This window comes from Argopecten irradians, chromosome 3, assembly GCF_041381155.1.
Source record: "Argopecten irradians isolate NY chromosome 3, Ai_NY, whole genome shotgun sequence".
Classification (NCBI taxonomy): domain Eukaryota; kingdom Metazoa; phylum Mollusca; class Bivalvia; order Pectinida; family Pectinidae; genus Argopecten; species Argopecten irradians.
In genome coordinates, this window is record NC_091136.1 from 25,504,860 (window position 1) to 25,515,458 (window position 10,599).

At 31.7% G+C, this 10,599-nt stretch overlaps 2 protein-coding genes across 2 annotated transcripts; one reads left to right on the plus strand and one right to left on the minus strand.

The window, feature by feature from the left end:
• The first annotated feature begins 1,606 nt into the window (after positions 1-1,606).
• Positions 1,607-5,806, plus strand: LOC138319999 (trypsin beta-like). The gene is made up of 7 exons (XM_069263099.1): positions 1,607-1,686; positions 2,536-2,615; positions 3,142-3,299; positions 3,665-3,740; positions 4,251-4,437; positions 5,167-5,300; positions 5,544-5,806. Exons 1-7 carry the CDS (start codon positions 1,644-1,646, stop codon positions 5,706-5,708), a joined length of 843 nt encoding a protein of 280 aa, XP_069119200.1. The 5' UTR covers positions 1,607-1,643; the 3' UTR covers positions 5,709-5,806.
• Positions 5,807-7,194: 1,388 nt separating this feature from the next.
• Positions 7,195-10,399, minus strand: LOC138317985 (ADP-ribosylation factor 3-like). Its single transcript, XM_069259991.1, has 4 exons — positions 10,084-10,399; positions 9,211-9,387; positions 8,669-8,803; positions 7,195-8,399 (listed from the first exon to the last, which is right to left on the minus strand). The coding sequence occupies exons 1-4, from the start codon at positions 10,175-10,177 to the stop codon at positions 8,236-8,238; spliced, it is 570 nt and encodes a 189-aa protein (XP_069116092.1). The 5' UTR covers positions 10,178-10,399; the 3' UTR covers positions 7,195-8,235.
• Positions 10,400-10,599: the final 200 nt, after the last annotated feature.

A 10,599-nucleotide genomic window follows, 5' to 3' on the forward strand; every position in this document is an offset into this window, starting at 1 on the left:
CAAACTGGAAGTAGGTGAATCACCATTGTTAATAATTGACATGGCCAAAAATAACACCCAAAATTTCGATATTTTCTGTCTTTAAAATGTAACCAAAATTTTATTTGTCACATTTTGTCTACATATTTGTGATCATAATATGTAATTATTTATACTCTTCAGAAAATAATACAGTTTTATGACATAAAACATTATTTTGATACCATTTTGGATCAAAAATGGAACCCTGTCATACACCTCTACTGGGCAACATTAATTTGGCCATAGCACAGGCCCCTGGGACCTTTTGAATTTTTTAAACGTATTTCAAGGGTTTGCATTTATGTTGCTACATATAACATTTAATTTCAATAAAATTGGTTCGTGGGCAAATTTCCATTGTTCGTGAAAGAGGTCCTGCGAAATTTCTTTTACTCCGTCAACAAATTGTTTTATCTTTAAAAGTTCCACCTTTTTATCCATCACCAACTTTTTTTATCTTTAGATATCACACCTTAATCGATTAATGTATTGCCGATTCCTTTTGCTGAATTGTAAATGACAACATTGATTTCTAACGTATAATTAAAATACTAAGTGTATTATTGTTTTTATGAAATATCATATACCGTGTGTAAGAATTGTCGTAGTGGTGCATGCCGACATACATACTGCTTTAAATTTTCAAATGAAAATGTGAAATGAAATTCGTAGATTGTAATAACTACTGCACTTTTTATCACATCCTTCAATTTAGAGATTCCCAAAAGTGATTAGCTTACTGTTGATAAATACAAATACTTTTGTTCTTTGCTTTTTTATGACAACGTGCATTTATTTGTTTTTTAAGGTTTCAAATTAATTTCATTCCGCAGCAACTAAGAGAGATAGCAGGGTTGGGACCCTTAGGTATATCCCTCTTGCACCATGCAAAAGAGTTCGCTTTTGGTTTTTGTCACTCAATCGCTTCTTTTTTGTGTCACATTCATACTTCAACCGCATTTACACAAATACATGTATTGCACAATGTAGATAGAGATGGTATTACCTTGAATACAAGGTGTTTAAAATACAGAAAATCGTAGTGTGTTCTATATCGACGAAATATTATCGTGCCATAAAAAACCAAAAGTAAAATAATAATTCCATCGACTATTTTATGTTTGTTTGTTTGAGTTTTACGGCCTATCGACAGCCAAGGTCATTATGGGCCAAACTACTAGTACTATGTTTAGTTGTCTATAATATAATATATATAGTATAATAAAAGTTTCCTATTAATTGTTAGATAATAACTATATTGTAATAAATGTCTATATCATCAGATGATAGTACAGCACCAAAGATTCAAGATTAGCTTACTTTTCAGATATAAATTTATTTAGATAAAATTAGACGATTAAATAAAGAAACCGGTAGTATGGTCTGTTTCACACGAACTTTTATCGACCCATAAAGCATCATAACTTTTCGAAGTGCATTAATACTTTTATGAACATAATAATTGTTCTATGTTAGGATCTTTGACCGTGTTGTGAACTCCTGAATTTTTGTAACCGAGGGCGTGGGAGGGTACAGATGATGTAGGTCCTGTCACGATCCGAGCAGCATAAAAAGCACAGCCTCACAGGGCAGAAGTACACGACATTGGTTGTTGCACGATCATGATGAACGGACTCGTCTTCGTTTTTGCTTTGCTGGTTGTCGGTAAGTCACTAGATAGATAACTTATACTGTACTACACAATGCACTTAAAGGGTCACTGTATTTCCGAATGAAAATGCCTTAATTAATTATGAATATGAAATAATAATATAATTATGTAAATATATATAAGTTAATGTTAAAATACAGCACCAAAGATGCAAGAAATGTAAAAGTCGTTTTGGTTCCGATAAGTACTACGATTCTATGTTTTCCTTGTATAATTTATGGATAATGTAACCTTAGATATCACGTTAAATTCATCAAGAAAAAACAATGCCTTAGTTATTGCCCGTTGATAATATAATGAAAAATGATAAACGTTTTAATTTTCTTTCCATTATATCATTAACTTCGTAGTTCGTTTAAAGTTAATATGGATACTTTTTTCTATTCAATTGTAATATACAGAAAGTTTCATTTCCAAAACACTGTATTGATACAAAGGAAATATTGTACAATTATATTTAAATCGATGACGTGTATTATTTTACAATAACATTCAACATTGGTAGTATTTAAAAAAAAAATGAAAATTCAAAAAATTAATGCCTACTGGTGACTGAAACCAAGGCATTCAAAATATACTAAATACTATACTATAAGTGAGAAAGTGAGAATGAAAGAGATGTTTCTTTTGTAATTGTCTTTTTTGTTTACTGTGAAATAAGCTAATAAAAATGTGGTTCAAATGAAAAAAGAAAAGATTTAAAAAAAAACATTCAATATTGGTGAGTGTTCATTACATCAAAATAGTATGGAAGCAAATTATAAATCGATAAAATTAGTAAAGGTTGATTCATGTATCTAATTTGTTCACGTTAATGTCATTTCCATACTTTGTGATTATAGAATCTTTGGCGCTGCAAAATTCAGCACCGATACCAAGCCACCCTTCTCAAGATCTCATCGATGCGGCTGAGTATGAACTGGTAAATAAATAGCCACATACACACACACTCCGATAAAATGCAAAAATAATAATCATATAAGAGAAAAAAACAGTGACTAAATATTGAAATAATTCATTATGGATTTTATCTATGAAATATTGAAATGATTATCATTGCGACATGTATTGTGAAACCTTCAGAGAGTGAGATTTGATGTTAAAGTTGTAAGTTTCTCTATAGTATCACACATTGATGTTGTGTTGGGGTTTGATATTAAAACTGTCAGTTTCTCTATAGTATCACACATTGATGTTGTGTTGATATTTGATGTTAAAGTTGTAAGTTTCTCTATAGTATCACATATTGATGTTGTGTTGGGATTTGATATTAAAACTGTCAGTTTCTCTATAGTATCACACATTGATGTTGTGTTGAAGTTTCCGAAGATAAGACGAGATGGCGTATTTGAATTGTAACGTAATGCCACTTGATCATCAACATAAGGTATGATCACAATTAAAATAGAAATATGAAATCCCATGTTAAAGGTTCATTTTGATTTCAGCTGACCAACAGTAGGATAATCTCAGGGGAACAAGCCACAATCTCTAATAATCCTTGGCAGGTGTCGCTCCGATCAATGGGCGGCCATATTTGTGGCGGGGTCATACTAAATTCTACTGCTATTCTGACGGCTGCACACTGTCTGGGAAGCTCATACACGTAAGGAGTTCTTCATTGTGTATTTAAGAATTTATAACATTACAGCTTTTATTATGTTCGCAACCAATGGTTAATATGAGTGTATTTAATTTAGGAAGAAATTATATCTATTAACATTACTTATTTTTGCTTTTAAATTTGGCGAAAATTCAGTTTAAAGATACCTTGTAAAAATGACAGGATCGAGCTTCATCATTTATTTAGCAATTTTGGAAAGATGCATGACAACACTGGATTTCCATCTTTTAAATGTAGCTACAATTTTTGGGAAGGAAAACTATTTTACATTTGCGTACAAGTGGGATTTTATATGAAACGTCATTTCACTGTTTTCAAGAATAAAGTCAAAGTGATTTATTTTCTAGACCTTACTCAGTACGGTATGGCTCAGGGAATCGCAACTCAGGAGGAGGAATCTCGTACGCTACGGGCATGAAGATAGTGAGTGTCTTTTATCGAATATTTTCGTCATGCGTATTTAAATGAACCACTCACCTATCAGTGTCACAAGGAACTGTGCGGTTATATTAGGATGCATATAGAAAACTACTCAGACATGTGGAAAACGTTGATGTTAACAGTCATGTCGAAAACCTGCTTTTATAATATGCATCCTTTAATACAATGTATCCTGCCTTTGTGTGATTTGGTGGCATTTCAGGATAAGACGAATAGTGTCAGGAAAGATTAAGACAAAAAGTCCTGAATTTTGTGATACTGTTTATTCTATGTAAGTCGTTGACTCAATTTGCAATCAAGCTTTAAAATGCACCTAAAAGGTTTCTCGTGACTGTTTATACGAATATTGACAATATCCGACGACCAATTCAATAACACAGATTTTTTATAATGTTTATTCTGTGTATAATTATCGTAGGTTTTAGATATATAACAATGTTTTACATCCTCAGACTATGTATATGTTCCTTAACATTGTTTTTCATTTGACAGAATGGAAGGTACCAGATCGGCAGTGGTGGATTTCCGAACGACATTGCAATACTGATGGTGGAGGAAATGAGTTTGGATAGTAACGCCGCGGCCATTCCCCTAAATTCTAGGAGCAATAATGTGTTGGCTGGTTTGGGTTCGGGATCCTGTAGAATCACTGGTTGGGGACGTACCTCAGGCTCAAGCAGTAAGAATAAATTACGGACATCAATTGATGACTTTGATCACATATGAGATATTCTTTATGGTAATTTTACGCATTATGAATAGGATAACTTTGATATATTTCATCCTGAAAATGTATATGTGGTATATGTGATAGGTTTTCACGGGAAAAAATACTCCCTTTATCCAGAAAGGATCAATAAACAAAATTTTGTCGGATTAGATAAGATGTTAATTATATTAACAATGTATGATGAATTTAATAAGGAACCAAAATATACCAGAAAATAATACAGACCTCGATCACAATTACATAATTTATGATAATAATCTTAATTGATAAGGTATTTGAAAGTCTATGAATAATTAATATAGCAGTAATTTATATGAAAACTACGTAATTAACATACGTATCTATGTATATAGAGTGATCATGAACTCAGCTTTCGAAACTTGTAGCCGTTATAATTGTACGAAGCTGCTTAACCTGATCATATTCAATTATTCAGTCACCATTTTATGATTTTTGGTCCAAACCCATCGATATTAATTTATTAAACGAAATTTCCTCACTTAAAATCTCCAAAGAAAAAATATTATTCTTATATGTAAAGCCACTACAGAAGTCAGGGGACCTAGAGTAACAAACATTTAAAGGCATTTATATATCACTGGGACATGACGTCATACATAACCACGTATTGATACATATATACATTTTGATGAGTTATCATTTTTTTTCCAAATATAGGCAGCCTACCAACAATTCTACAAGGAACTAATGTATATGTTTTGACGGATTCAAGCTGTGGTAGTATTTGGGGAAACAATTTAAATGCTCCTCTTCATATTTGTGTTAGCGGAGATGGCAGTGGAGCTTGCAACGTAAGGAATTTACTCTGTAGAACTGAATATCATTGTCCAGTTTGTTTCTTCTTCTTTATACTGGATTGTTTTATTGTTTAAAATTACTTCGTTGTCGTGTACAGACAGTGTATAATAATCAAGTGTTGCATAATTTATTTTTGGTATGATGTTAGAAAAGATATGGTGATATGATTGTATCTTTATCTAAATAATTGTAAATATTCACGAGGTTTGATTTGTTATGAAATTGTTCTTTCACAGGGTGATAGCGGTGGTCCGTTGGTGTGTGAAAATGACGCCGGTGACATGGAACTTGTTGGAGTGACGTCATGGGGCGCGTCTGGCTGCAGCACGTCATATCCCTCAGTGTATACTGAGGTCAGCTACTACCAGAATTTCGTGCTTTACTCAGATACGAGTTATTAAACAAAAAACGAAAAGCTGATGCCGACAAAGTGTCACGGGATTTATATGGGTCTTTTTTTGTGAAATAAAAAATGAAGGTTAAAAAATTATTGTTTTCCTTACTTGTGATACCACAGTGCCGGAAATTGGCTTATTTCTTTGCCTTACTTTTATTTTTATCTGATTAGATCCAAATATTTGACATTAACGTTTTTTTCGGGTAAAGGCTTAACATATAAATTAATGTAACATGACAATATAGAGTGAAGGAGAAAAATTACGATGACGTCATTAACATCGTATTTTCACATAGATAACATAGGTTGAACAATCATTCATAGTAACTTTGGTAGCTTTGAGGTTTGTTGGAACGGCGTTACACAGTGGATAGTTAATGTGACACTGCCCAAATCGGAACACTTTTAAAATACGTGGTACAAGAAATTTCAGTTTGCAATATGACCTAACAATAACTATCCTTAAAAAATTAAAATGCGGAATAGTAACTATGATAATTCTCTATGTCCTTTTCTTTTCTGTTGCTTAATATCTCTATTCAAACATGAAAATAATGAATCCGTGAAACAACGTCATGCACAAACCCTAAAAATACAATATATTTTTAAGTACGTTGTAAGAACATTGCTGAGTGAAATATTTTTGAATTTTTCTTACTGACAACTGACAAGTAAACATTTCATGAAATTAAAACTGGATAAGGAACGTTCAGAGAACATGCTCTTTTTTAAAAATAATTTTCAAAACGTAAACCAACTAACCAAGTTAGTAGCTTTAAAACTGTATTACATTATTTCAGGACAACAATAATCAGAAACGGATATTTACTTTTTTCACATCCAAACATCTTTAATCTGATAAAACAGTCAATTGATAGCAATGCCTAGGAGCATGTGTATGACTAAAATACTAATTATCCAACCATTGATCCGAAATATCAGACGGACTTTACTGTACTTCAGATATGGCCGGTAGCAACACTTGAAACAACACATGTTCTATTGCTGTAACGCTACACACTTACGTTGGTATTTATTTATTTCACTTACCTATTGCAAGAGAGCCATATTAGAGTCATTAACGGTCACCTGAATGTTGACTCTTTTCGGCCCTTGGATTTGATCAAGAGTCAATGTGAGAATAACATAAGTGTAAACAGCTGCCCAGATAGTATGACCACAGCGTCCATCCTAAAATAGTCCCCTGGGTCAGATGGGGGCAATTTGTCCATGATGTTCTACTGCTACCTCAAACTGAGTGGTTTTACCTAATTAGATTTATTTCCTTCAGAAATTCGAAATGGAATTTTTGTTTAGTTATTAGTATGACTTATGGTCAAAGTCCTATACATGTATTATGAAAAAAAATATAAACATAAGTTTAAGACGTGAAAATTTAATGCATATCATTTTTATAGCATTCCATTATCACATGAAAACTGGTTTTGCAAGTCTGATTTTATGTAGGAAATAAGATCGACAGATTTAAATTAATATCAATAAATTTAATAAATTAATAATTTCCATTCAACCTTTAGAGAAAACACACACTGAATTCTCTAATATTTGCCATTTTACATCGATATTATCATAAAATTATCCAACCTGATATGATTTTCAAGTAAAAGGTTTTCACATATCTCTACATAGAACTTAGATCAAATGTTCAGTATTGGTATATGTTAAAGTGATCCCCTGACTCTCTTAACCCCTACCTTGCTCTATGCTTTAATCAGTGTCATGTGTTAGGTTTCCTTCAATGGATAATATAATAAATGAAAACGTCGAATTTTACATCTCGATGTTATTTTATTCTGAAGATTTTGAAAATCCTTGAAAAAAAATATATATTAAAATACTACTATAAATAAATATTTACAAATACTGAAGACAATTTTTAAATATTGTTGAGAATTTAATTGAATATCATAAGTAATAACATCACAGTAGTTCATATAAATATACAAAAACAAAATAAAAAATACAAATATTATGAAACACGCTTATATTGTGTATATGGCAATGAAAACAATCAACTTTAAAACAAATAATCGCAATGGGAAATACTTGTATTCTAGCATGTATACGTGCTCAGGGGAATGTCGAATTCTGGAAAAGGTTGTTATGGCTACAAAAAGCTGATAGAAATATCACTTTAACGTCAAAAAACATATCGGCTTCCATAAAGTGGAGGAAATGATCATTATTTCTCTTCATTCACTTCTCACATGATGCCGCCATTCATCAACTGTCATGTCCATTTGTTAAAATCTTCCAGTACAAAAATGTCTTTATGTTACATACACTTCACTTGCGTTCACTTAATCACAAAGTAACAATTGTTAATCCATCACATCCATCCATTCTAATTACAGGTCATACATCTATCGTCACCTCGTTTGTCTGTCTGGTGCAATCCTGAGTACAACTGTCACAACCTTCGCCTTACAACGTCATTGTCATCAGACGATATTTTGGTACAACGGCCTTTAGTTGGATTGTGTTGTGGGAAATATTCATACGGAAATGCATCACCTGTTATTTTTTCTGTTTTCTTTTGTTAACCGGGCCATTTCTTGCATGCCTTCAAACAAACCATCTCCATTCTTCGCGCAAGCGCCCTGTATGAACCATTTCCGCCCAGTTAGTTTCCCTAAACCCATCCGATCTGCTACTACTGATGTGTTCATGGCGTCTGTAAAACGAGACGTTCATAAATAAGTAAATGATAAATAATAAAATATAACATAAAATAAACAAAATAAAATCATGTATGATAATTTATGTTTAAATGAATACACAAGTTGGATAACATCATTGTATATTTAAGACATTGATAAAGATATGTTTAAATTAAATCAGAACGACATAAAATTCATCAGTTCTAAAGTAAACATCATACCTTGATGAATTTAGTTTATATATAAACAACAAATTATATCTTTTGCGTGAATTGAAACTTACGTGGGAGATCTTGTTTATTTGCAAACACAATAACCGGTACTCCTCTCATTTCATCATTCTCTAGTATACTGAACAGTTCCTCTCGGGCTTCATCGATCCTCTCCCTATCGTTACTGTCTACGACATACATCAAACCTAGAGGCCGAAAAAGCGACATTATCATTGGATAATCAAACACAATATATACACACGAATGTGGTATGCTGCACAAAAAATATTATTTTGTTAGTCAAGTTTCTCCTACTGCACCAGTAGCAAGCATTTTGAGAGAGATCTTGGTTCTAGAAAAGATATTTTAAGTTAATTTTAGGTTAATTATAATAAAAAATGTAGAAGGATATCCAGAGAAGAAAGATACAGTGGACTTTAACTACTCCACGAGAAAAATTTGCAAAAATAATATCCTTACACTGCTGACAGTTAAACAGATGTATTGTACATTAATGTGCATCATATTGGTGAGATGAATAAAAGTAGAAAAGATCGATCACATATTAATTTCTTTGAGTATACTTAATTTTTTATTTACTAAACATTCTTACCTTCAGTATTTTGGAAGTATACCTTCCAGAGCGGCCGGATTTTGTCCTGACCACCGACATCCCATACGGTGAAGGATACTCCCTTACACGGAGACACTTCCTCCACATTAAAGCCTATCGTCGGTATGGTGGATACCTGCTCATTCAGCTTGACTTTATACAGGATTGTGGTTTTGCCTATAAGGGATAATATTTTGTGAAAACGGTGTTTTTGGTGTTTTTTGTAATTGAGAAGGAGCCATGTAAAGATATCTAATATGTGATTTCATAATATGTGACATAGATGTACATGTATACACTAGTCTTTTATCATATTTTTGTATACATTAATTCACATTGTTTCCATTTGCAATAAATTAACACGGGCGTCTTATGTACAAATAAACTGTATAACAGTCGCTTATCAGCAACTATACAATTTAAGTGACAGCCCAAATGTGATCATTTCAATAGGTATAGTTATAAAATAGTTATACATTATAATAAAATAATTATAAATAAAATAATCATATAATAAAAAAGTTATAAAACAGTAATACATTATTATGAAATATTTATATAATAAAACAGTCATATTATAAAATAGTTATTCAATAAAATAGTTGTATTATAAAAAAGTATACAGTATTATAAAAAGTATTTGTATGTTATATATAAAACTAAAATGATGGATAATCATGCACATAAAAATAAATATATGATAAGATAGTTATATTATTTAACATATAATATATAATATATTAATTGATAAAAATTATCTTAAATTAAAATATAATTTAACATAATAGCTAACCGTAGATACCATACCACTTACATGACAATTTCTATACAACATTATAATTTAAACTGAAAAGCCTACAATTATTAGATTACCTGCAGCATCTAAGCCCAGCATCAGTATCCGAGCGGGTGTTTCACTAGAGAAACTCTGCAACACATCAGCCAGCTTAGCTAATAACGATCCCATTTTGGTCTTATTGGATATTTCCTTTATATCTTACAGTTATCTATAAATGTTCTAATGGTGTATGGCGGTTTGTTGAAGTTTTGTAGGTTTTATAGTGTCTCGGCTCCACGTATTTCACAAACCCCGTTCATGTGTATGCAACACGGTACCCGTCAATTCTAGCCATACAATCAGTACCAGCGTGGAGAAAATTGAGTCACGCTTTGGGATATACCCGATTCTATTTTTAATCTTTCTATACTGATTAACGGACAGCTAACGGCTAATTACCGATTAATAATAATACATTTGTACATTTGTAAATGTATATAATATAACTATTCAGATTTTGAAATAAATCCGATAACTAAACTAAAATAGAACAAAACAGTTTGAATCATGTAATGTTAATCAGAAAATAGTCGACTAAACACTGGGTCATT

Coding starts and splice junctions, on each gene's coding strand:
- LOC138319999 (XM_069263099.1), top strand. CDS start 1,644: ATGATGAACGGACTCGTCTTCGTTTTTGCTTTGCTGGTTGTCG. Junction 1,687..2,535: donor TTTTGCTTTGCTGGTTGTCG/GTAAGTCACTAG, acceptor TTGTGATTATAG/AATCTTTGGCGCTGCAAAAT. Junction 3,300..3,664: donor TGTCTGGGAAGCTCATACAC/GTAAGGAGTTCT, acceptor TTTATTTTCTAG/ACCTTACTCAGTACGGTATG.
- LOC138317985 (XM_069259991.1), bottom strand. CDS start 10,177: ATGGGATCGTTATTAGCTAAGCTGGCTGATGTGTTGCAGAGTTTCTCT. Junction 8,804..9,210: donor ATACTTCCAAAATACTGAAG/GTAAGAATGTTT, acceptor TTCGGCCTCTAG/GTTTGATGTATGTCGTAGAC. Junction 8,400..8,668: donor AAATAAACAAGATCTCCCAC/GTAAGTTTCAAT, acceptor CTCGTTTTACAG/ACGCCATGAACACATCAGTA.